Source organism: Tamandua tetradactyla, chromosome 14 (assembly GCF_023851605.1).
Source record: "Tamandua tetradactyla isolate mTamTet1 chromosome 14, mTamTet1.pri, whole genome shotgun sequence".
In the NCBI taxonomy this organism is placed as follows: domain Eukaryota; kingdom Metazoa; phylum Chordata; class Mammalia; order Pilosa; family Myrmecophagidae; genus Tamandua; species Tamandua tetradactyla.
In genome coordinates, this window is record NC_135340.1 from 31,578,071 (window position 1) to 31,602,922 (window position 24,852).

Genomic DNA, 24,852 nt, shown 5'->3' on the forward strand with positions numbered 1-24,852 from the left:
GTGTATATGAATGTGTGTATACGTATGTGTGATTATACACATACGCAAAATATTAGACTTTTATTACATACACTAAATCATATGGTAAATATTATTCAGTAACTCATTTTTTCCTGTGATACTGGAGATTTATCCAAGTTATTATTTAATGTCGCAGCGCAACATTGCCCTGCTCTGCGTTGATCCCATAACCCCAGGGCTTCAAAGAAATTTATTCTCCAGATAGCATGTCTCTGGATGACCTATGAACCTTTTCTCTCTCCCACACATGGCACATGTGCATAGAGCTAAGGAGCCCAGGGCAGTTCAGAAGTGAGGGAGTCTGGCCACAGCTGATCCACCCAAAGCCTTCACAGGCATTCTTCCTGGGACCCCTCATGGGGGCTGGAGTGGGGGTGGGAGCGGCTGGTTTCACAGAGGCCTCAATCCCTTGCAGCCAGCACTTCCTTTGGGCCCATTTCGAAGGAGCCCCAACCAAAGGCCAGAAAGAGGTAACCCAGTTCTCCTGCTTTCCTGCTGGTTTCCTCTGTTTCTGCTTCCGGTCCAAGCCTTGGTATTCCTATCTGCTTCTATGGTCACTTGGAGAAGCAAGGGCTTTTCTGTAACAATAACAGCAACAACTAATACACTTTGAGGATTAATTAGATGCTAAATGCTTTCTTTACAAGCATGATATTTCATCCTTACACCAATCCTTATGCTGCTTTATCTTCATTCTGTCGATGAGGAAATTGAGACTTGGTGAGGTTAAATAATTTGCCCAAAGGTGAATTGAAAGGTGAAGCTGGGACTCAACCTAATTCCATCTAACCTGAAAGCTTATCGTCTTAACTTTGATACACTAGACTACTTCAAGGTCACATCTTTCCTTTAGGTATTCATTGCAGTTCTCACAGTCTGAATTCCTACCATTCACAAGTTCAAACTCAGTTTTCTCCTCTTTTCCAAGTGCACATTTTAGTCCATTCCTTTTTGGCTGTATCCCTCCTACCATCTTCAATTCTCCTTTGCTCTTGGGCTGATCATTCCAGTAAGGCTGCCCCCTTTTTTAGAGAATAACCCAATCAAGGCCTTCAATTGGAATTGTAGTTTCTTCTAAGAAACTTACTTGAAATAAAACACTTTTAAATCTCAGGATCCAAATATATTTGCCATTTATTCAAAACCTCCTTGAGAGCAGAAACTAAGTTTTATCCATGTTTGCATCTTCATAGCCTAATAGACTCTCAGTAAATTCTGAGTGAACCAATCAACGCCTCTGGCCAGTTATTGAACAGTCTCAGCCAGACGTGAAAATAGCTACAGTAGTTGCTTAAGAAATAAAGGCTGATTTAGAAGAAAGATTTAATCTAGGTCTGAGCAGCCAGGGGCACAGAGTTGCTGAACCAACACAACGTGTACCTGGTCCAAAGCTATGTACCTCTAGGATTTTCTCAGACCAACACCGCAGAGCCAAGAAGGAACAGCAACTCAATCTGTAGACAAAGCAACACAGCCTTCACCCAAAAAACTAACATCATATTCCTTCAATGACACATATTTTACCAGGGCAAGAAAGACAGTTTTAAACTGCTTGACTGTAACATAAATTAGTATATGATTATTTTATACCCTCAGATATGAAGATGTCCATGGATTTTGTATGCATATGTAAAATAAAAACAAAACTCAATTGTTGTTTTAAAAATGAGTCCTGGGCAGGCGATGGTGGCTCAGCAGGCAGAGTTCTTGCCTGCCATGCCCCAGAACTGGTTGATTGCAGGTGCCTGCTCATGCAAAAAAAAAAAGAGTCCTGGCTAAAGAGCATTGCTATGGTAAATACCAGAGTTAAAATGCAAACAAGAATGAGGTGGACAATAATAAGATACACATCGTTTATTAATAGCTTAGTCTCTTGTGATTTTACAATTAAACTATCCTGCTGTTCTAAATCTAGAGATGACATTTCTACTCTGATTGTCCAATACTGTAAAGATGTTAACGATTTTCATTAAATGTTTTACCCTTATATAACCATGAGGATTAGAAAGTGGACTCTAGAGCCAGACTGCTGGGGTCCAAATTTCCCAGCCCCCCAGTTATTATAGCTATGTGACCCTGGGGCAAGGGTCCTAACCCCTCCCTGCCTTGATTTTTGCATCTATAAAATAGGGATACTAATACTCCCTGCTCCTAAGATAGCTGCATTTCACGAGTTAATATTTGTAAAGCTCTTAAAACAGTACCTAGAATATTGCAAGTGCTATATAAGATTAGTGGGAAAGTTAGAAAGACAAAAAAGAAAAAGAAAAAACACTTCTTGTGCTTTTTCAGTAAAGTAGAAAAGATGAAAGGGGGAAAGCCGGCTCTGTGCCCTACTTGGTCTAAGATATGTCCACTGGAACAAGAACCCAACAATCCCAGATCCAAGAGGGTTGTAGAAAGCAAGGGGTAAGGGGTATGGTATGTATAATCTTTTTTTTTTCTCTATTATCGTTTTATTTCTTTTTCTGTTGTCTTTTTATTTCTTTTTCTAAATCGATGCAAATGTTCTAAGAAATGAATATGCAACTATGTGATGGTATTAAGAATTACTGATTGTATGTGTAGAATGGAATGATATCTTAATGTTTTGTTTGTTAATTTTTAATTAATAAAAAAGTTTAAAAAAAAAAAGAGTTGTAGAGTGCAAATTATGCACTCAATAATTTGAGGGTCTGTATGTAACGAGATTGACCATGAAGCAGACGCAGCCCCTGCCCCTGAAGGGCTCACCATCGGGTTAGAGATCATATACCTTTAACCCGTTTTTGCTGTTGTTGTTTTACAGAGAAGAAAACTGAGGTCCAGAGAAGTTGTGCCTTGCTTAAGGTCAGGCTAAACAGTACCACAGGCGGAGGTACAACTCAGTCCAGAACTCTTTCCAACTGGCAGGGCTCAGCCACCTACCCTTTTGAACACCACGTCTCATCTTCTATTGGAAAGCCTCTACCTAGCCTTCCTGACCTGACCTTCCCGTCTCTGCGCCCACCATCACCCGCCACCCAAACCTGAAGCCTCCGGTTGTAGGAAGAAAACAGTAAGCCCTGAAGATAAAGTTACACACTGAAAGTTTTGAACCTTCTCAGCAAGAAAAGGAAAGGTTACTCGTCCCTCCCTCAGTTAACCATTTCCGTGCCGGAGAGGTTGAGGACATGAAGGGAAGGCAAGGTGGCCTCACCTGGGACCGAAAGGGTGGAATCCCCGCCCCCTGGTGCAGCAGCAGCCGCAGCAGAGACAGATGGGGAGCCACCTGTCAGAAGGCTGCGGGCGGGAGCCGGGGCGGCGGAGGCCGCGGAGGCCGCGGGGCTGGAGGGTGAGCGCCGTTGAGCGCACGCTCAGACGAGGGAGCTCGCAGGAGGTGACGGTCCCAGACCCTGGAGCGGACGCCGGGCCGGAGGGAGGGAAGGTTGCCTCAGAGACGAGGCAGAGGAAGGGGAAGTTAAGACTCTTGGAGGTGACAGCAAGGAGAGTACGCAATGGCGAGGGGGTGCTGAGCCGACCTCGCGCCATCGGGGGACGCGGGGCGGGAGGGAGAGCCGGAGAGAGGGGAGCGTGCAGCGCTGCGGGCGCCCGCCCGCGCTGGGGGATGCCATGTCCCGCGAGCGTCCCCCTCGCACCGACATCCCCCGCAACCTGAGCTTTATTGCCGCGCTAACCGAGCGCGCCTACTACCGCAGCCAACGGCCCAGCCTCGAGGAAGAGCCGGAGGAGGAGACAGGCGAGGGCGGGACGAGGCTCGGGGCCCGGTCCCGCGCTCACGCTCCGAGTCGGGGCCGCCGGGCCCGCTCAGCGCCCGCCGGAGGCGGGGGGTTCCGAGCGCCCCGCAGCCGCAGCCCCGACACTCGCAAGAGAGTGCGCTTCGCGGATGCCCTGGGGCTGGAGCTGGCTGCGGTGCGCCGCTTCCGTCCAGGAGAGATACCCCGGGTGCCCCGCCACGTGCAGGTGCAGCTGCAGAGGGACGCACTCCGTCACTTCGCTCCGTGCCAGCCCCGACCCCGCGGCCTCCAGGTAGGCGGCAGGGACACGCCCCCTCCCCGGAGGCCCCACCTGTGTCCCTATCCAACCGCGGCGGGCGTGTGGGCATGGATTACTCCAGGAACAGCCATCTCTATCCCCTGTCCTGCGCTTGCTCTTGGTAGCCCCTTTTGGGAGCTGGCTTGTGATTGGCCCACTGCCTCGCCCCCTGTCTCCCCGCCCCTGTGCGCCCCTGTCTTCCCCCCATCTTCCCTCTTTCCCCCAGGAGGCGCGCGCGGCCCTGGAACCGGCCAACGAGCCCGGCTTCGCCGTCCGGTTGCAGGCGCAGCGTATATGCCTGGAACGCGCCGAGGCGGGCCCGCTGGGCGTGGCCGGGAGCGCGCGCGTGCTGGACCTTGCCTACGAGAAGCGCGTGAGCGTGCGCTGGAGCGCCGACGGATGGCGTAGCCAGCGCGAGGCGCCCGCCGCCTACGCCGGCCCGGCCCCGCCCCCGCCGCGAGCCGACCGCTTCGCCTTCCGCTTGCCGGCCCCGCCCATTGGGGGCGCGCTGCTCTTCGCCCTTCGCTACCGGGTGACGGGGCTCGAGTTCTGGGACAACAACGGCGGCCGTGACTATGCTCTGCGTGGGCCCGAGCACCCAGGCAGTGGCGGAGCACCAGAGCCTCAGGGCTGGATCCACTTTATCTGAGAAGAGGCGGCCGACATAGGGGAGGGGAAAAGGCACCCGGGGGGGCGGGGGGAACCCGAAGACTGGGCGGGAAGGAGTGGGGAAAACCGCGGATGGCGGGGAGCGGACCAAAAAGAGCAGGGGGAGAAGGGGAGAAACCAACGAAGTTTGGGGAGATTGGGGTGTTAGATATGAGATTGCTGGTTAGATATGAGTAGAAGGAACCCAAGGCACAGGCGAAAGGAGATCGGACAGGACGTTTAAGGAATTAGAAAAAAAGCCAAATGGACGGGGATGCTGCTGCCCTTCTCTTCTGTCAGTGGGCACTGGGACGAAAGTAAATAGGCTTGTCAAGTCTACCCAGTAGAAGGTTATGTTACCTCTTTGGGATTTAGGAAGTATGGGTGAAGAGTCCACCCCAGTTGAAGTTATATAGATTGCTTGCTCACTGTTATACCCATTGCCACCTCAGGTCCTCCGGCCCTGCCCACCCTAGCTTTTACTCAGCCATAATTGCCTTGCTTATTCCCAGGAACTTGGCCACTGCTCCCGGCTCCCTGACATGGTAGGATTCCCTTGTCACTCCTGATGGTTCCTGGCTTCATTCTCCAAGGACCGGCTGGGAAGTGATGGCAAGTACCAGTTAGAGCTTCTTTCAGACTCCAGGCAGCCCTAGGACTTAAAATAGAGTCAGAGCAACTCTGGGCCTGTCCTTGTATCCAAATAAGGGGCTGGTACACTCAGGGGCTTCCAGAAAAACTCCAGCCTTACCTTTCTGGGATGCCTTCTGATGCTCTTTAAGCACTTTATGGACCTCATGTGTCAAGAGAAAGTGAATCAAGGGAATCACTATTCTGATTCTGCTACAGAAGAGAAGGAAACCACTGACTAGCTGTATAATTAACTTCACCTCTTTGGGCACTAGTTTCTTCATTGGGAAATTGGGTTTGGATTAGGTGATCTCTATAAGGCTCCTGGCATTGACATGTTATGATCTGGGAATGGGAGGGCCTAGTTTAGAAGACACTCTAACAACCTATGGCTGTAGGTCTGCATAGAGCATGGAGTGTCTGGCAGGGCCGTGGATGGTCCTCCAGTGTTTGGCCCACGTGTTCCAGAGCCTACGAAGCAGCCTACAGCCGCAGGGTATTCCGAGGCTTCTTCCAATCCACAGCTCATCTGCCCCTTGCCTTTGTCCTTGCCCCACAGACTCCCAGTCTGGGTGTTCTGCCACAGCTCTGGAGAGATGCTCAGAAACCCCAAAGATGAAACAATATTGGGGGCTCTCTTGAGGAAAAAGGATTATAATAAATGGAAAACATTTCACGTCAAGAATTAAGGCAACTTGAAAATTCAATGGCACCAGGAGGTGGCAGTCTGCTTCATGGCTTGAGCGAGTGAAGTGGGAAAGCTGGACCATTTTATTCTACCCATTCATTCGTGCCCTTTGTCTCTCCTTCTTAACCTTCTAATGAGAGTGCTTCCTCCTCTGGTTGCTTGTTTTTTCTTTCCTCTTACTCTGTTCCTAAGCGCTTTGCTTTATCTTTCCTTGTCCCTTCTCATAATTCCCACACACACCCTTTAACATACAGAGTTATTTACCTTCATTTTCTCTATTTCCATTTGCCCCCTTCATTCTTGTTGATCTCTGCTATTCCTTCTGCCTCCAGAAGGAGTGAAGAAACTACTTCCTTTAATCCAAGACATGGTCGAACCACTTTCCTCTCTCAGGCTTCTTGAAAGTCTTCTAGAAAAGAGAAGAGGGAAAAGAGGCAGCATGTCCTGACGGGAACAAAGAGCTCCAGGTAACCAGCTCCCCACATCCCCTTCCCTGCTTCTGTTAATGATTTCTCAAAAAATTCTGGATCACCTCTTGCTTATCACTGTGTGTGTGTGTGTGTGTGAGAGAGAGAGAATGTGTGTATATGTGCATGTGCCCACACATGCATTCAGAATAGAATGGGGCTTGTTACATGTCCCTCCTGTCCAAAGCCTTAATCCTTTGAAGAAAAGTGGCTGAAAGAGAGGAAGCATGGGTCGTTCTCTGAACAAATGCTCATTTGAACATCATCCTTATCACCTTATGAAGAATACAGAAAGAATTTTATGCATCTTGTGGATCACCTTTGGGTCAGAGTTGAAGCTGAGTGAAGAGAGAAACTGTAATGGAAGCCTCCAAGTAATGCACTGTTTAGCCATCATTGAGGAGGGTAATGGAGAGAGAGAGACTGGGTTGAGACTCTGTGTGATAATCTCTGCCTTATGTGTATGTGTTACTGTTAATGTTGTATTAACAATAGAAATGGTCACGCTTCCTTAACACATCTGCTAAAATCTAGTAGTGTTTTGCATGCATTATTTCATTTAGTTTTCAAAACAACTATGTGAGTTAAGTTATATCATTATCTCCGTTTTAGAAATGAGGAAACTGGCTTAGAGAAGCTCAGTAATGTGCTCAAAGTCACATAGTAAATGACAGAGTTAGTATTGTGAACCCAGGAAATCTTGAATCCAGAGCCTATGTGCATAACTATGATGCTATATATTTTTTCCTTTAAAAAAAAATTAAAAACCTTGCCATATGTCATCTCTTATTAGGAGATTATATTTCTTTTTTTTTTTTTCTAGGCAGTTCCCTCCAGCCTCTCCATTACGTCTTTTTTTAAGATTTATTTATTAATTAAAAAAATAAATAAAACAAAACAGCATACATAATCAGTAATTCACAATATCATCACTAGGAGATTATATTTCTGATCACACTTTGCATTTCCATCCTCCCAGGCTCCTGCACTGGCCTGGAGAAGGCAAAGTACCAAGGGCCCCAAGCTTCATCTACTCCTCCCAGGAGCTTGCTGCTGCTTCCTGTACCAGGTCTCTTTGCACCTGAGCTCTGTGCAGTATTAGCAAGTTTTCACCCCATCTGCTGCTAGAGAACTTAGGGAATTCATTTGAACTCCTGCCTTCCCTTACACTGGAATTCTCTCCTGGCCCGAGCTGGCTCTCGTTGCCTGTTGGTATGACTCCCTCCCTCCCTCCCTAGCCTTGAATAGGCCAGTTCCCACAGTTCCTGCTAGAAGAGTCCCTGGCTAGGACAACTGCGGATGGTATGTGATTGGGCTCTCTTTGGGATCCCTGGGAATACTGAGTGGGTAAATAGGCTCTGATTTGGGACATACTGAGCTCTTTCTCTGTAAGAAGCACCATGGCTCATCTCCTCCCCTATTCTCAGGGTATAGAACAAACACATGAGTTCTGATTTTTCTAATATTGAGCTGTCTTGGCATGTGAGCTAAGCTGATAGTTTCCCCCATTGTTCCTTCAAGGTTGGTTCGATCTAATCCGACAAGGGAAACACTAAGAGTTTGGTAGGATCTTTAAGGATCCTGTTAAGTGTTAAAATGTTAGGCACTGTGCCAGGGACTTTTCTCTAAAAGCTGATAATTTTATGAACAGGAGAAATTTTGGATGCCACATATCAGCCATGAACTGGGAATTGCCAGAAACAAAACCATTACTGTGGTAAGGGACTTTGGTCCTTGAAGCAACACAGCAATAACTCTATTGTCCTTTGCTCTCATCCAGACTTCAGATGTCTTCCTGCCCATCTACCTGTTCCATAGCTTTCCTTTTGTTCCAGTATCTTTCTTCATGAATGTAGCTCATCATTTCTTCAGCTTCCCAATCTAGCTCCCATATTCCCTTGGTTCTGACCCTAAGGTTTCTCTTAGGTTCCTTTGGATCCTTGTACCCCCAGATCATAGAATCAGAGACAGGAAAAAGCTTGTCTTTAGAGAACAGTTTTCATCTGGACAGATGAGAACATAGGTCCAAAGATGGGAATGGTCAGGGAATTTGTCAGGGCAGCTTCAGTTGGGGCTTAAACCCAGACATCCTGACCACATCCCATCCCCAGACTAGGAAATAGGCCTCTACACAGTCAGACACACTGTTTTTCATGACAAGGGATACATCATAAATGAACACGTGTTTCATTTTCTGCTGGTACATCATTCCCTCCCCTATTCACTTGAGGAGAAACAAAGTGGACATATACTTTTCACTGTGTTCCCAGTCTTGGCACTCTTTTGGGTGACGTTACTAAAGAGCAGTGCATCAACCCGTTGGAAAGCTAACCTGGGGGGGAAAAATGAAAGTTGTTATGTGAACCCCTGAAAACCACTTAACAGAGCCTCTCCACCCCCATCCCAGTGCAGTCCTGTCCACTATGTCCAAACCCACTAGTGCTGGACTTCATTTCAGCTCTGTCAGATAAAAAAAAAACTCATTTTTGAAATAAAGTTGAAATATGAAAAAGTAATAAGATATTAAGAAGGACTCTTTGTTTGGGGCTAAAGATGGCAAGATGCCCTCCTCCATTTCTTCTTTGTCATCTCATTTCTTTAAAATCCTGTTCCCATTCTGTTCCTCTGTAGATGGAAAAGTTGGGTGGCAAAGAGATAGAGGAGTTGGGCAGTCCTGATATAAGACACCTCGGTAAGATCACACTACCGTTTGAGTAGCAGGAAAATTATCAGACTCAGAAATCTAGTGCTTTGGTTCTCTGGCACCCACACCAGCAACTGGTGCAGTTAAAGGGATCAGCTTGGTGGGAAAAAAAAGTGTTTTCCCTTGGGTATGGGCCATCTGAGTTGAATTCTGTTCTGCAAGCACTGGAAGGAAGAGTAAAACTCATTTCCGTATAATTAAGGTCAACTCTAAAGCAAGAATGAGAAATATGATGGAGAGGTAAAAGTCAAGGAACTATGACCAATTCAGAATGGAGTATGAGAAGTGGACTGACTAATAAAGGGAGGAGTCCTTGGAAAAGATCATGTTCTAACATAGTGTTGACTCCCACATCACTGAATGATGAAAGAGCCCAATTAGCCACAAAGTAGTGAGACAATGTTCCTACTAGGGAAACCCTAGCCAAAGAAAAATGAGATACTTCCTCATTGCATCATAATGACCAAGTTGTGATGTCACTGTAGAGTATCCACCCTTCAATATGTGTTGTAAATGAAGCCAGTTATGCTGAAGGGTAAGGTCAGCATGAGGAGCAGGTACCCAAGGAGAGGTAAGTGGGAGCGCTATGGTTCTTTCCATGGCTCATTGCTTAGGGTCTCCCTGTGGCCCCAATATTTTTCCAGACTTCTCACATCTTAGTTTGGCAGTAGGTTTGTCTGAAATATATCTTCTACAGACTCTTCAAAGTTGGGTTTGTTAGCTCAAATCCTCAATACTTGTAGTTCTGATCAGTCAGCCCTCAGTTCCCTCTGGCTCTGGATTTTCTTAGGAGACAGGACATAGAACATTGGAGCCAGAGGTCCCCTAAATGTGGGGCAGAAGCTGACCATATATATTTGGTGCCCTAGGGATAGATACAGATTTTTGGGTGCTTGGAGCATATAATTTTGGGGGTCCTTTTAAGGAAAAATGAATCCATATTACTAATACACAATTAGGCATAGAAGTGAACGTTTCAAAATGAAAAAATATAGCAACAAATTATGAAAGCTAACAAATACCACAATATCACAAAAGTAAGATTTTAAAAACTATCTGCTTGGTAAACCTACAGAATATCATTTTTTCTACTTTTTTGTGTGTGCTTTGATAGCTATTTCATATGATGGTTGTTTTGTTTGGAAAGTCTAGAGTTAATTGAATCTTTTTGTAGTTGATCACTTTTTTTTTTTTTTTTGGCATGGGCAGGCACTGTGATTCGAACCTGGGTCTCTGGCGTGGCAGAGTGAGAATTCTGCCACTGAGCCACCATCACACCGCCCCATGGTTGATCACATTTTAAAATTATTATTGGTAGTTTAGAAAAGTTTCACTTTCATACCTAGTGGTAGTGTCACAAATAATTAGGACTTTAGTCAACTTTGGGAAAACCTGTCAAATTTCTTTTATATATGTGATCTAATATTTTAGAGCATTTGAAATTTTCCTTTGCAATGACTAACTAATGTTATACGCCCTTTGAATTAATGACATTAGGAGTATTCCTGGAAACTATCTACATAAGAATTTATTCACAGAACTGCAAACCACATAAATATAGTTACTAAATCCAAACTAGGTGTATCCCCAACTCAGTTTCCTTAGCCAATTCTCAAATGCTTGTGGCCTTTCCATTGCCACCTGACAAAAAGGGAAGTGGGATGAAGGCGAAATCAGAAAGGAAAGAGTCATCAATCTTAGCCAATTGCAGTTAAAATATATAATTTTGAGATTTTACAAAAACCTATGATCATGTGAACACATTTCTGGGGCTCTTCCAGCCTGTGCACGTGTGGGCCCTGAAATTTCAACTTCCTTAGTCACAGGATAGATATGCCTCTGGTTAGCCCCTGCTTATCTGAATCAAGCAAAGGGAAGAATGTTTTCACCTAAAATGGGGGATTGACCTTTCTACAATGAAGATGAACTGATGAATCTCCTTTGTTCAACACTAATCCCTGGAAAAACTGGGAGGGTTACTGTCTGGCTAACTGTGGGATCCTCCCATCTCTGAAGTATCAAACGGAACCTTTTCCTCCCTGTACTCCCCCATCCCATCCATGCCATCTTCTAAAGCTTCAGGGTGAAACCTACATAAAAGAGACTTCACCCTGCATTCCAGATATTCTCCTCTTCCCTAAATTTGTCTTTGACTCTCCCTCCACTCCCAACTCTGGCAAGTGTAATCTTTCTGACACAAGAAAGGGAGCTGAATTGTTCATCTTTCACAATTCCAAGCCCATGATCAGTGATGTCCAGAGTGAGTCACTGAACCCGTCAGGGTCAGGTGCTTAGTTCCCACAGCCAGTTGCGTGGCTTTCCAGTCAAATGTGCACGAGTTCCTCCCAGTCAATACAGTTTCATTTAATTGTTTGGATTTAAAGGAATGATCTCCCCACTGGAAACTGCAGGCTGCTGCTGTCTAAAACGTTTCCCTCTTCCTTCCTGTTAGTTACAAAGCACTGGGGTATTGAAATAGTCACGATTTGGAAGACCGTCTGTATATTATACCACCAACCTCGGCTCCTTCCCTGAGGGACCAAAAGTTTCTAACTCTGAAGCTTAGTATGTGTTTTCTATTGTTTTTGTTGGATATTAGTTTGAAGAACATGGGACTGGCTGGTAGAAGTGAATATTGTTACTAAATGTAACTAAGGAGAGGAGAGAGACGGGAAAATTCAGGGCCAACAATGGAAAACGGAGCTCAACTCTGAAGCAGAGATGTATTTGTCTGGCAACTCTGAAAGCGCTCTAGACCTGAGCGGACCAATGAGGAATGTTTCCCTGGTGGGTCGGGGGGGGGGGGGGGGCGGGGGGAGGGAAGAGTTTTGAGGTATGCAGAACACAGGGCAAAGTTTGAGGCAGTTTTATAAACCATTGTAGATATATAAACTATTAAATCATCTAAACAGGTAAAAGACATTTTCAAAGCCCCACATGAGAAAAGAAGGGACACTTCTGAAAGATATTATTCCTAAATTTTAATTAGAAGACAAAGATCCTAAATATACAAACGTCTGGTCTAGAACTTTGTAGTGTGTGAGATAGTGCTCTTGTCTCCCTTTCGGAGACCAAGGTCCCCCAATTACGAGGCAGATCTCCAGGTCCTCTTTACCAGGGCAGGAAGGAGGGGTTCTGTGGATCTGGCGGTTCCGACGAGGTGACTTCTGCAGGCTTTGAGAACACCTGTCTGGTGCCAGCGTGTCCAGGCGCCCGGCTCCTAGGATCCTCGTCTTTCCGGGTGCTAAGACATCTGATCCATCTGGGGAACAAGTTCCCCGTTGTGTTAGGCCCTTCTTTGGAACTGACGCTGCTAGAGGCACAGTTAGGGCCTCCGCTGGAGAAGGAGCCAAGCGTGCGCAGGCTGGGAAGGATTCCTGGAGCTTTCCACTGGAGAAAAAAACTGCAGAGGTGTTACTGGCGACCCAGGCAGTTCAGCGAAGAGCTCGTATCTCTCCTTGAGGAAGTATGGGTGGGACGAGGCCGGGCGCACTTGGAGGGTCCGGCGCCAATAGGATGAGGGGGGAGGTACCGTTCAGGGCACCCAGGCCTCGGGGGACATCTTCCCTGCCCCGCGTGGCCAATAGCCAGTTCCGGCTAAGGCCAACGCGGCCAATAGTAGACCTAAGCCGAAATCCTCGCAGCCAATGGCCGACCCAGTGCGTCCCTCCGGTGACAGCCTGCCCGCGTTCACCAATCAGAACTCGGACCGCCCTGGCGCCGCCCCCGGGTCCCGCCCCGCCTCCAACTCGCTCGAACAGGGCTGGGCTAGACGAGCGCGCTCTCTCGGGGGCTGGGCGGGGGGGGCACACTCCCGGTCCCGGCCCTCCGCACGGGTGGGCTCGGAGCAGGCCGCACCGGGCAGCAACCCCACTCCCACCCCGGAGGCCCCCTGCCCCCCTTCCCCCCTCCCCCCGGCCCATGGTGCGAGGCTGGGAGCCGCCGCCCGGGCCGGATCGCGGTGAGTGATCCCCAGTCCCCTCGACTTCCCTTCCCAGCCAGCCCCGGTACTGTCCCGACCTCCGGAGCCCCATCCCCTCGCTGGTGAGGAGGGGAGGGGGCAGAGAATTCTAGGTTCGAAGCCGCCCGGCGCTCCCTCCTTTCTCCTCTGGACTTTTCGGCTCCCTGTTGTAACAGGGGAGGGTGAGTGGGTGTGTAGAGAGGAGAGGAAGGCTTGGTTGGGACGCCCTTGGCGTGGGGAGAATTGAGATTCGCCTGCTTTCTGGGGCTCATCGCCCCAAATGCAGCAACTTTTTGTTCTCTGACCCATTTCGGAGCGTTCTAGACTGCCTGTGAAATGGAGGACAGGAGAAACGTTTCCTTCCCAGGCCTTCTCCCCCAACCCTCCCCCCTCCCCCATGACTACCTTCTGGCAACCTCAATATAAGTACAGAAACCTGGCCCTACTTCTGGGGAGCAGAGGCCTTTGGGAATGAAGGGTTTAGGAGAAACTGCCCTTCTGTCCCCCTGCCTGGCTCTACTTAGAATACCAACCAGGAAAGGGAGATTCGAGTCCTCAGAGGTTCCTGGTCCTGCGACCTAGTCTGAGACTTGTAAAAAGAAGACTCAAGCTGAGACCTGCTGGTAATGTGGGCTCAGATCAGGACATTTTTTATCCTGTGAACCCTCTCACCGCACATCTTTTGGTGCAGTGCCGAGACGTTTTTCTTTTTTAAGTCTGCCGATCCGAGTTCCAAATGGTCTAAACTACACGAGTGATTGCCTAAATTGGCTGCACCCTGAGGACTTTTGAAACTACTGGTGAGCCCCAGTCCAGACTTAATTATTCAGAATGGGAAAGAGAGTAGACTTTTTTTAAGTTTCCCAGGTGAGTCTAATGCACATTCTGAGATGAGAGCTACTGACTACTGTACCCATAAACATCATCTGTGATTTCCAGTTTCGGTTTCTTTTAAAGTGGAATGAGCATTTAGACACTTTTGAAGCACTCTGAGATTTTTAAGACCTCTCCCAGTCTTTTACAGTTGTCTTACTCCCAATTCAACAATTTTTAAATGTACCCTGCTATGTATCATGTCTTTCCAAAGCATTTGACTAATTTTTTTAGGAATATTTAATGCAGTAATTTAAGTTTATGTGATGTTTAATTACATTATATAATTACTGAAAAAACAACTGGCACAAACAGGTTTGGAATCACGCACAAGTAACCATGCACACAGGGCAGTTGGAAAAGATGGAAGATTTCGGTGCACCTAGAGAGTAGCCTGCTAGCCTCTAGTATTGGGCTCACTGTAGGTATCAAGCCTGTAATCCAGTGGGTCAGTTAAACCAGGTTCCTTGCCCAGTTGCGCACCCTTCCCTTCTGCTCTAACTAATACCCAGTCCCTTCTTGACTGATTCATCCTCTCCTGAGTCATCCATCCACTCTTCATTCTTTTCAAATCAGCATATCTATTCATTTTTAAATGATTACCACCATTGCCGTCATTAAGTTGGGAGAATATAAAGCAGAGGTGCTTAACCTGGGCTTTTGGGCAGTGAATCCCCTGAGGATTATATATGTAATGTGTAAGTGTGAATGTTTATGGGGGGGGGGGGGGCGGCAAGTTGTAAACTTTCTGAGGGTCCATAACTTTTTCTTATTGTCAAAGGGAAGTTCATGATTCAGAAAGTTAAGACCCATGTAAGGTGAATCACTAAAAGTCTGTAAGGCCTTTAAAAGTATCACCAAAACATCAAAACAAATTTCAGAAAGTATTTCAGTTCTTCTCTGAAGATTTAGGGAGTTTGGCAGGATACTGTGTAATCTCCCACTTTAACCATCTCTAACTTTAACCATAAACTGTGGTCAAAGACTTAAGCTAAAGTCTTTAAATCTTCTTCCTAGAGCTGTGAGGAACACCTCGACTTGAAATTTAAGGTAGCCCAGTCTTTCCTGCCATTTGCCAAGTTGTGGAGAGCCAAGGGGAAAGAAGGGTGTTAACACTGAATCTCCACATATTTTATTAGTGAATTTAAAAGGCAGTACAGTATATCTGGCATGGGAGATAAGGATACAAATTTAGTAATTCAGCATAGATCCTCCCGTCACCACCACTACCACCTCTGCCCTAGATGCCCTTACTTCTCCACTTTTAATTCCTTTTTTCTGCCTAATCCAAAAAGGAGTCATGAGAAACACAGTAGTGTTGTATTCATTATGGTTTTGATTTCTATAGGGTCTATTATACTTGTTAAGAGTTTTCATGTGCCCACTCTGGTTGTAGTTTCCTATTTCAAAGATTCTTCTAGAGAGCTGCCCTTTGGTTTAAGTCACCATTCTGTTTCAGTAAGTCTTCCACAATTTGTGTTTTGGGTAAGTGAAAACCATGGATGTATCCAGCACACCAAATATATTATTTGCATTCCTGCATGTTACAATGAAATATCAAGCTTGAAACCATGAGAATCTGGAGTATATCAAATAAACCACATGAATGAAAGCAAACTACTTCCTTGTAGGCTTGAAGCTGTGTCTGCCTTGTGTTCCTGTCTAGCAGTGTTCACCTTCACACTGGACTTTTATTCTTTATGCTAATTTCCTCATATTTAAGATGTTATTGTATCCTTATAGAAGAGTTTATGTGAGATTAAGTAAATGTCAAGTGTTGCAATCATAAAGTATTCTCCAGCTTGGATTTGGTGGCATTCCTAGTGGACCACAGTTTCTACATGGTCATTTTAGCACCTAGCTATGCAAACAATTCCTCACAGGCCACTCAGCTGTGTTGGGGATGAGCCTGAGAGGGCAGATTACCACATTGGCAGTTCACCTGGCAAAAGGATTTCTATCCACATTATGGACTCAATTCTCCCAAAGTACAGTGGTTTTCATACTTAAAAAAAAAAAAAAAACGCCAAATCTATTCAGAAATTGTATCCAAATTCCAAAATATAAAAAGTGTAAAAGCTTAGATACACTAGTTTCCTCCACTGCTAGTTAGAGCTAGGGCTCTGTGAAAGTTGTAACTTAACAGAATTCAGTTTTTGCTCCATTTCCCATTGTCTATGCGGAGCATCACCTCATATCAAAATCACCCCATAAAGCTGAAGTAATGATAAAAGCTGCTATTTATTGAGCCTTGACTTTGTTCTAGGTGTAATGTCAAGTGCATTTTTTCATTCAGTCATAACAAACTCCCGAAGTAAGTGTTGTGACCACCTTTTTTTCCTGATGGGAAACTAAGGCTTAGAGAAGTTAAATAACTTGCCTAAGGACAGGAAGCACTCTAGAAAGTGGCAGAGCTGTACATCAAGTCTGCCTGACTCCACACCTCACTCTCACCAGCTGCTTCATGCCCCTGCCATGCAGAGTGCCAAACACACACTAGGTGCTGGGTAAAAATATCTAACAGTTCATGTACACAGCATTGTCTCCATGTTTTACACATGAGGAAACAGGCTCATTTAAGTTCAGTAGCTTTCCTAGGATCACACGGCTGGTAAACGGCAGGGTTGAGATTCAAACTCATAGGTCTGCCTTACTCAAGAATTTATATTTCTAGCCATTATGCCATGCCCTCATTTACCCTCTTAAGATCCTCTTCCTGCAATGCTTTTAGAATAGGTGAGGTCTTTCAGCTTGTTAGAATTGCTTCTTAGAAGAAAATGATGAAAAGGCTGGTAATGTTGGTAGCACATTACGAATGTAAATATCACTGAACTGTACACATGATGTTAAAAGGGTAAATTTTGTGTTGTATATATGTTACCACAATAAAAATGTGAATAAAAAGCAGATGAGCTGATGGATCAGCTGTCTCACACATTATGCTATAAAAGGAAAGAAAATGATATTTAAACATTTGCAAACATAAATATAGTGGTGATGGGGAAAAAAGGAGAATGGTGACACGTTAAAATGTTTCTGAATTTTTCTAATCATCATATAGTCCCTGATAATACACTGCTCTATCTCTAACTTCTTGGACTTGAGGTTTATTTTCTCAGTCCATCATGTAGCATTTACTTGGAGATTCTATCTCATCCTTAACAGATCAGTAATATTTATAAACACAGATGGAATTCCCCTAAGAATAAAGGATGACAGGTGTGCTAAAGGATCTCTAATGCCCACACAGGGTGCCGAGTTAAATTTCTATGAACAGAATTATTCTGGGAAAGGACTTGAGCAAGGATTTCAGGAATGATGCATAGTCAGGGCTATCCTTGCAGTTCCTACACCCATAGCAGTGGTGCTGTTGGATAGCTTGGAGGAACTGGCTGCAATTTACAATGAGCCTTTCCACCTGGTCTTGAGAAGGCTGGACTGAAAAGATAAGAGCAGCAGGCCTTCTGCGCCCTCTGTGGAGCAGGCATTAAAATCTGAGGGAGCACTCGGCTCTCTGGAGAGAGTCTGAGCAGCTGGAAGAAACAAAGGCTGGGGGAGGGGATAACCTTTGTTCCTAGGCCGACTGGGAGAAGGAAACAGTCCCCTCTGTCCTCACAGGACCCAAACCCAGAGGGAGTGAGCCCTATTTACATATCATAGAGCTCTTCTCTACCTCTCCTCCTACTGAGAGATGGAAAAGTAAAGCTATCAGGTTTGGGCTGCGAGCTTAAAGGTACTATCATTCCCCCCCCCCCCAACTCCACCAGTTACAAGAGAAAAGGGAACTCGGGGCAGGGCAGAGGAACAGCATTGTCCTGGACAGAAATCCACTGCCTTCCCAGCCTACCCCCCACATTCTAGGGATAACCATAAATTGTTAGAAACGAAAGAGTTCTGAGATTACTGCTCCTCTTATTTTTGTGGTTGTCTTCATTTTGTGACAGTTCCATGAATTTAGAGGGTGAGAGTCGGAGGACAGCTCCCAAAAGTGAGGTTGAATTGAAAAGGTAAAGGCTATATGAGAATGAGTTTTCCTTTTTAATCAATAAAGACAGATTTTTATCTTGGTGACACACTCACGTGTTATGTGACTTCAGGTAACTTAACTTTTGTGGACTTTGTTTTTTTCATATGTAAAACAGGAATTATAACAGGCTCTGATAACTTCACAAATTGTTAAAGCACCTTAAAAACAGTACAACATGGTACAAACAGAGTTGACTGTTTTGGTTCCAACAGTTTGCAGGGTAGAAAATGAGCAATGTATTGAAAGAGGAGCCCCTGTGATTAAACTGTTTCTCTTCTTATTACAGCTATCGCTGAAGGACAAAAATCAGAAAGCACCATGCCTCCTAATAAAGAGGCCAGCAGTCTTAATAGCTCCCCAGCTGGTCTCATCTGCCTCCCTCCAATATCTGAGGAACTGCAGCTTGTATGGACCCAAGCAGCACAGACCAGTGAGCTAGACAGCAATGAACACTTGCTACAAACCTTCAGCTACTTTCCCTATCCCAGCCTAGCAGACATTGCCCTTCTCTGCCTACGCTATGGACTGCAGATGGAGAAAGTCAAGACTTGGTTCATGGCCCAGCGCCTCCGCTGTGGCATTAGCTGGTCATCTGAGGAAATAGAAGAGACTCGAGCCCGAGTAGTCTACCATCGGGACCAACTCCATTTCAAATCCCTTCTTTCTTTTACTCATCATTCAGGGAGGCCTCTGGAGGAGGTCCCTCCTTCTCCAGTGCCACCTCCAGAACAAGTTGGTCTTGGAGTAGGTCCCCTGACTCTTAGTGAGCCTACCCAGATGAAAGGATTGAAGGCAGAGCCTGAAGAGTCCTCTCACATAACACCATTGCCACTGAGTCACCAGAAAGCAAAGGAGCCCCTGATGGCACCGGGCAGTGGGACATTCTCCCACCAATCAGATTTTTGGCAGGGTCTTCAAAGTAGTGGCCTCTCTAAGGAGCAGGAAGGCAGGGGTTCTGACCAGTCTCATGGTCTAGGTTCTGCTTCCTGGAACCACTCCACAGCTGTCCATCAACCACGTGTTCGGGATAAGCCCCCACCCATCCCATTACTTGCCAGTCGTTGTAAGCAGGGGTCAACATCTAGTGTGACTCCTTCCTCTTCTACCTCTTCCTCCTCTTTCCAGGTACTGGCTAATGGAGCTACTACCGCCTCTAAATCCCTCCAGCCACTGGGCTGTACCCCACAGCCATTATCACCCAATGAGCAGGCATTGCCCCCACATTTGGAGCCAGCCTGGCCCCAGGGGCTACGGCATAACTCAGTACCAGGTAGAGTTGGCCCTGCGGAGTACCTTTCCCCAGACATGCAACGCCAGCGAAAGACCAAGCGCAAAACCAAAGAGCAGCTGGCTATACTCAAATCCTTTTTTTTACAGTGCCAATGGGCACGGCGGGAGGATTACCATAAATTAGAACAGATTACTGGTTTACCTCGGCCTGAGATCATTCAGTGGTTTGGTGACACACGCTATGCCTTGAAGCATGGCCAATTAAAGTGGTTTCGGGACAATGTAGTACCTGGTGCCCCTAGTTTTCAGGACCCAGCAATTCACACACCACCACCATCAGCTCGCTCTTTGAAAGAATGGGCTGAGACACCACCTCTGCCCACTCCCCCACCCCCACCGGATATAAGACCCTTGGAGAGGTACTGGGAAGCACATCAACAGCTACGGGAAAGTGACATCCCTCAACTGAGTCAAGCATCAAGGCTTAGCACCCAGCAGGTACTGGATTGGTTTGACTCTCGATTACCTGAGCCAGCTGAGGTGGTAGTTTGTCTAGATGAAGAAGAGGAAGAGGAGGATGAAGAACTGCCAGAAGATGATGAGGATGAAGAAGAAGAGGAGGAGGAAGATGACGATGATGATGTGATTATACAGGACTGAGCAGGGGTGGGGGGACTAGGGGAGGGGAGTCTGTTACTAAAAGATGAACCAACTTAGTAACTTTAAACAAAGAAACCACTTTTTAAAAATTACCATGTGGCAAAGAACTGAAAAGCTTTGTGTTCTTGGGAGTGGAGGTGAGGGAATGTAGCAAGGGTGAAACAGGGAGGACCATAGGGCATAGAGTAAGGTGGGGATTGGATGGGCAAAAACCCAGGTCGCTAACCTCAGTGAAGAGAGTGCTAAGGATCTGTTCCAAACTATAGGCCAGGGAACAGCTCTTGCTCTTCTTGTATCTGCTGGTCTTTTCCCTTCATGTACTATACAGAGACTAGACCCTTGACCTCACATCTGTAGGAGGACTGAAAAGGAGTAAAAAATTTTTATTCAATTGATGGTTATAGCGCATCCACCCCAAGTCCCACCATTTTCCCTGAAATAGAAAGCTTCCCTGTACCCCTTTTCTTCTCTAAGCACAAGATGATGCGTAATACAGTTAAGAATCTCAGTATGTCCTATTCTTCTCGTAAATATTTCCTCTTTTTCATACCAACCTGACTTTATGTGTTCTCCCTGCTACATTATTGAGTTACACAGCAGAATGTTTTCACTTCTGATGCTGGGATACTGGGACCACTTTGCCTTGCACCTTTTTTTCTCTCTAAAATCCCTACTCTGTTCATTCTTTATCTCAGGGTAAATCTTCCCCCATGGAGCTTGTGAAAAAAGGTTAATAATTGGGTGGAGAATAATTAAGACTGGATATTTAATGGAGGTGGGAATTAAGGGAGATGTCCTTACAAGAAGTAGAATTAGGTTAGAGTGGAATGGAGGAGAGGGAATGGTTTCTACTGGTCAGGACAGTGGAGTGGGTTCCAGGCTTGGTTTTACAAACCTGACACGACCTGCCCAGCTTGACGGAGATTGAATTTTTATCTTTTTGGTGTTGGTTCAATTTGTGCCCAGAAAAGAGACGTTTCCCTTTCTTTATATGATCTGTCTTGGGGGCAGAAGGGTCTTTAACTGAAATTATTGCTGTTTTAGAATGGTTTTCATCAGCTGAGGTCAGATATAAAGCAAATAACAAATCAATGGGTTATTAACAATCTAAAAATAAAAGAGTGGAAGCCTCAAATTGCTGGAATAATAAAAAGGCCAAAAATAAAACTGTTTCTCCTCCACTTTGCCATTCTATGGTTTAGGGGTTAAGGGAACAAAAAATCCATCAACATTACAACTTAGTATACTTTTCTGTTTTTGTTTTTTATGAAGGCTCAGGACATATTAAGATAAATTAAAAGATGAACAAAAACAATGTTTATAAAGCAGGTCAGCATTTATCATCAGGCAGATGGTTTCCTAGCCATCAGGTGATGATGACTGAAATTACTGAGGTTCAACAGTGACATTTAGAGATACCGCAGTCTTGGAAGTGACTGTCTACTACGGCACAGGCTCTTGCCCCAAAGTGAACATGTCTAGGAATAACTTTAAAAATATCCTTTCAGAGTTCCAGAAAGGAGTGAGATCCTAGTTCACCTACTAGCTCATTCTTGAGATCTACTTTATTTATGGCAGATGCCTATCTTGATGTTTTTCCAATATTTCCATTTAAGGCCTACCTGCCAGTGGCCAAACTATTTAATTCCTCGATTCTATCCCTTAGTGCCCAAAGTAGAAAAAATGTTTGAATTATGTCAGTAATTGTTTCCTTTGCCCATTCTGCTATTCTAGAGCTTGTAATAACAAGAGTTGACATAGCAATAAAGGGCATCGTCTTTATTATCTAAATATTTTAGTAAGCTGAAAATACTGTCTCCAACTTATCATTTTGATGGAAAGGAAAATCAACATTTAATAGTAACTAGGAAACAGCAGGCAAATAGAAAAAGTTTAACACATTAGGAAAAGAACAGAAACGTAGCTTGTAACATTTGCAATGGCAAAATATATCCAAAGCTAAAGAACGAAACACAGAAACGAAACATCATTTATATTACCTCCACTCCTTCAATGATGCTAAGAATTGTTTTAACCTTTGTTGCACAGGGAGCTATGTTGGTCTTGTGGGAGAAATGTAAGCAACTTTCCAAAGCACTACCATTATATAAGGTCTGACCGCTTTCCTGAGAGAAGATACAGCATGTTGGGGGTAAAAAGAGAGAATAAGGTACAAAATAAAACCAGGAAACAAGGCAGGGGTGCATCTTCCAAGGCCTTTCGCCCCTGGTGAGTACTGGATGCTACAGTCTGTCCTTCAGTAGTATGTACAGAACAGAAGTTGATGATGGTCTATCTGGAGGTGCTCCATGCTTCTCTTCCCCTGGCTAATCCCATCTGCCTCTGTTGTTGGTAGACAGTCTGGAGCAGAGGACAAGAAGGAATATATGGGTGTTTATAACAATAAAAAGGGCAAGTAAGGCCCTCTTAAGCTATATATAAAGTTTATCAGGACAGTAAACCACTGCTGCTGCTTCCCTAGTGTTCTCCATTGCGTGATAATTAACTCTCTCAAACTACAATTTGATACATCTAGTCTTATATAGGCTTTATTGCTACTTATGAAACTCTGGAACATATAAATGGTTTATGGAGATAAGGCAGAATATATGCAAATCAAACTATTTAGAAAGTCTGGAATATATATATGACTGCCATACCCGGTGATAATTAACATGAAGGTAGAATTCTTACGCCTCTGAGGACAGGGCACTTTCTTCAATAACTCTAAATTGTTAAAACTTTATTATGCAAAATTTAAAAACAAATACAAAAGTAGGATAGTGTAATGAACTCACATAAACTCATTACCCAACTTCCATAAATAATAACTCTTGGCCAATCTTCTTTGATTTCTACTTTCCTACTGTTCCCCTTCCACTGAATTATACTAGAATAAAACCTAGACATCATTTAATTTCCCATCCATAAATATTTTAGTATATATCGCCAAAAGAACTACTTTTAAAAACCACAATATCATCACACCTAAAAAAATGTTAATATAAAATTTATTGCCAGTATTATATTTTACTCAACTATGTCATGAATGTTTTTTGGCAGTTTGTTTCAATCATGATTCAATTAGGGACCACCTATTTGCAGAAGATTTAAATGTTCAAGTCTTTTTTTAATTTGTAGATTAATCCCTCCATTTGTGGGGACCTTAGAGAAGGATGTTTGTTTTTTAGCATGGGCCAGCACCAGGAACCGAACACTTAGAGAGGGATGTTATTTCCCCAGTGTTACCTCTTAGGGCTTAGGACCTAATTTGCTGATGAAAATAAAGGGTAATTTGGAATATAGGAGCAAAATATTTAAGTATGTTAGTATGAAGAAGCTGTCCTGGAATCACTAGGAGCTTGAAACGGAAAAAGGACGTAAATATCCTCAAAGCTCAAGGCATGAAAGTTCATTTAAAAGGTAAGACCAGAATTTTCATTTTTCTCCCCTATTATTTATTTTATTTTTAATCCATGTTTTACTCATCTGTCCATACCGTAGATAAAAGGAGCATCAGACACAAGTTTTTCACAATCACATAGTCACATTGCGAAAAGCTGTATCATTATACAATCGTCTTCAAGAAACCTGGCTACTGGAACACAGCTCTACCTTTTCAGGCAGTTCCCTTTAGCCTAACACCTTAATCTAAAAAGGGGATATCTATATAATGTGTAAGAATAACCTGCAGGATAACCTCTTGACTCTGTTTGAAATCTCTCACCCACTGACACTTTGTCTCATTTCTCTCTTCCCCCTTTTGGTCTAGAAGGTTTTCTCAATCCCTTGATACTGAGTCCCAGCTCATTCTAGGATTTCTGTCCCACGTTGCCAGGGAGGTTTACACCCCTGCGAGTCATGTCCCACTTACAGAGGGGGAGGGCAGTGAGTTTGCGTGCCTTGTTGGCTGAGAGAGAGATAGGCCACATCTGAACAACAAAAGAGGTTCTCTGGGGGTGACTCTTAGGCCTAATTTTAAGTAGGCTTAGTCTATCCTTTGTGGGGATAAGTTTCATATGAACAATCCCCAAGATTGAGGACTCAGCCTACTGATTTGGTTGTCCCCACTGCTTTCAAGAATATCAGGAGTTCTCCAAATCGGGAAGCTGAATTTTCCCCCTTTTTCACCACTTGCCCAAGGGGACTTTGCAAATACTTTTTAATGGAATTTTCATTTAATAGAACTCCTTACAAACCTCTGCATTGCCATGCCTTTTTCTCTTGTTGGCGGGATCAGAATCCCATAAAGTTATCAAACATTATTCTAGCTATTTTTGGAAAAGTGAAAGTGGTTTTCCATAGTTCAAGCCCAAAAGAATTCCCCTGAAAACACTTTGTGGTGGGACTACAAATACAGTTGTGTACACATACTTTATTTCACCTTAGTGAAGACCTCTAAGGTTAAAGCCTCTCACTACTATATGACTTAATTTTTAAAACCCCCAAATCAGGAAGCTAATCTGGCAGTAGGATAGAACCTCTGAAATTGAGAGCATTCTGGAAATTTGTGAATAAATACCCTTTATTTTCAACAGGGTTACCACATTTGCAACCCATGTCATTTTCCCCTAGTTACATCCTACCAACCTAACATGAGGCCAAATGGGGCATTTAACGTGCAGGCCTGTGTGAGTTTACATGAACAAACAAGTTAGAATAGTCAGAGCTCACCAGCAGGACAAGTTAGAATAGTCAGAGCTCACCTGCAGGACTGATAGCTGGGAACCAGGAAGACTCTCTAATGGGGTTCTGATCTCCCTCTGGCCTAAAGGATAGAATGGAACATGAAATGTAACTTACTCCATTGGACAACTCCTCAGCAGCATTACTTATGCAACAGGGTACTAGGTAGTTCTTAAATGAGGACCACTACTCAGAAGTGAAAAGACTTTTAGCTAAGTAAGTTAAGAGCTGGGTTGCAAAATA

At 44.8% G+C, this 24,852-nt stretch overlaps 3 protein-coding genes and 1 long non-coding RNA gene across 10 annotated transcripts in view; 2 read left to right on the forward strand and 2 right to left on the reverse strand.

Moving 5' to 3' along the window:
• Positions 1-3,492: 3,492 nt before the first annotated feature.
• PPP1R3E (protein phosphatase 1 regulatory subunit 3E) lies at positions 3,493-7,435 on the forward strand. 5 transcript variants are annotated; one of them, XM_077127187.1, is made up of 4 exons: positions 3,493-4,029; positions 4,262-5,295; positions 6,334-6,468; positions 7,292-7,435. In XM_077127187.1, exons 1-2 carry the CDS (start codon positions 3,613-3,615, stop codon positions 4,682-4,684), a joined length of 840 nt encoding a protein of 279 aa, XP_076983302.1. In that variant the 5' UTR covers positions 3,493-3,612; the 3' UTR covers positions 4,685-5,295; positions 6,334-6,468; positions 7,292-7,435. The 5 variants fall into 5 exon arrangements, with proteins under 5 accessions (XP_076983302.1, XP_076983299.1, XP_076983300.1 ...); XM_077127184.1 differs by lacking the exon at positions 7,292-7,435 and adding an exon at positions 6,656-7,285; XM_077127185.1 differs by lacking the exon at positions 7,292-7,435 and adding an exon at positions 6,753-7,285.
• On the reverse strand, positions 4,810-8,790 carry LOC143655762 (uncharacterized). The gene is made up of 3 exons (XR_013162245.1): positions 8,276-8,790; positions 6,266-6,410; positions 4,810-5,341 (listed from the first exon to the last, which is right to left on the reverse strand). It is a non-coding gene; the product is annotated as an uncharacterized LOC143655762 (long non-coding RNA).
• An 820-nt stretch (positions 8,791-9,610) lies between these two features.
• HOMEZ (homeobox and leucine zipper encoding) lies at positions 9,611-20,015 on the forward strand. 2 transcript variants are annotated; one of them, XM_077127174.1, is made up of 2 exons: positions 9,611-9,743; positions 18,320-20,015. In XM_077127174.1, the coding sequence occupies exons 1-2, from the start codon at positions 9,686-9,688 to the stop codon at positions 19,921-19,923; spliced, it is 1,662 nt and encodes a 553-aa protein (XP_076983289.1). In that variant the 5' UTR covers positions 9,611-9,685; the 3' UTR covers positions 19,924-20,015. The 2 variants fall into 2 exon arrangements, with proteins under 2 accessions (XP_076983289.1, XP_076983290.1); XM_077127175.1 differs by lacking the exon at positions 9,611-9,743 and adding an exon at positions 12,986-13,133.
• Positions 20,016-21,253: 1,238 nt separating this feature from the next.
• Positions 21,254-24,852, reverse strand: part of RNF212B (ring finger protein 212B) — a 96,405-nt gene continuing 92,806 nt past the window's right edge. For both annotated transcript variants that reach the window (XM_077127181.1, XM_077127182.1), the window contains exons 14-15: positions 24,630-24,691; positions 21,254-22,284 (exon numbers count right to left, since the gene is read on the reverse strand). In XM_077127181.1, coding sequence (XP_076983296.1) covers positions 22,216-22,284; positions 24,630-24,691 — 131 coding nt within the window. In that variant the 3' untranslated portion in view covers positions 21,254-22,215. The remainder of the gene's footprint in view (positions 22,285-24,629; positions 24,692-24,852) is intronic.

Coding starts and splice junctions, on each gene's coding strand:
- HOMEZ (XM_077127174.1), top strand. CDS start 9,686: ATGAAGCCAGTTATGCTGAAGGGTAAGGTCAGCATGAGGAGCAGGTAC. Junction 9,744..18,319: donor GAGCAGGTACCCAAGGAGAG/GTAAGTGGGAGC, acceptor TTCTTATTACAG/CTATCGCTGAAGGACAAAAA.
- PPP1R3E (XM_077127187.1), top strand. CDS start 3,613: ATGTCCCGCGAGCGTCCCCCTCGCACCGACATCCCCCGCAACCTGAGC. Junction 4,030..4,261: donor CCCGACCCCGCGGCCTCCAG/GTAGGCGGCAGG, acceptor TCTTTCCCCCAG/GAGGCGCGCGCGGCCCTGGA.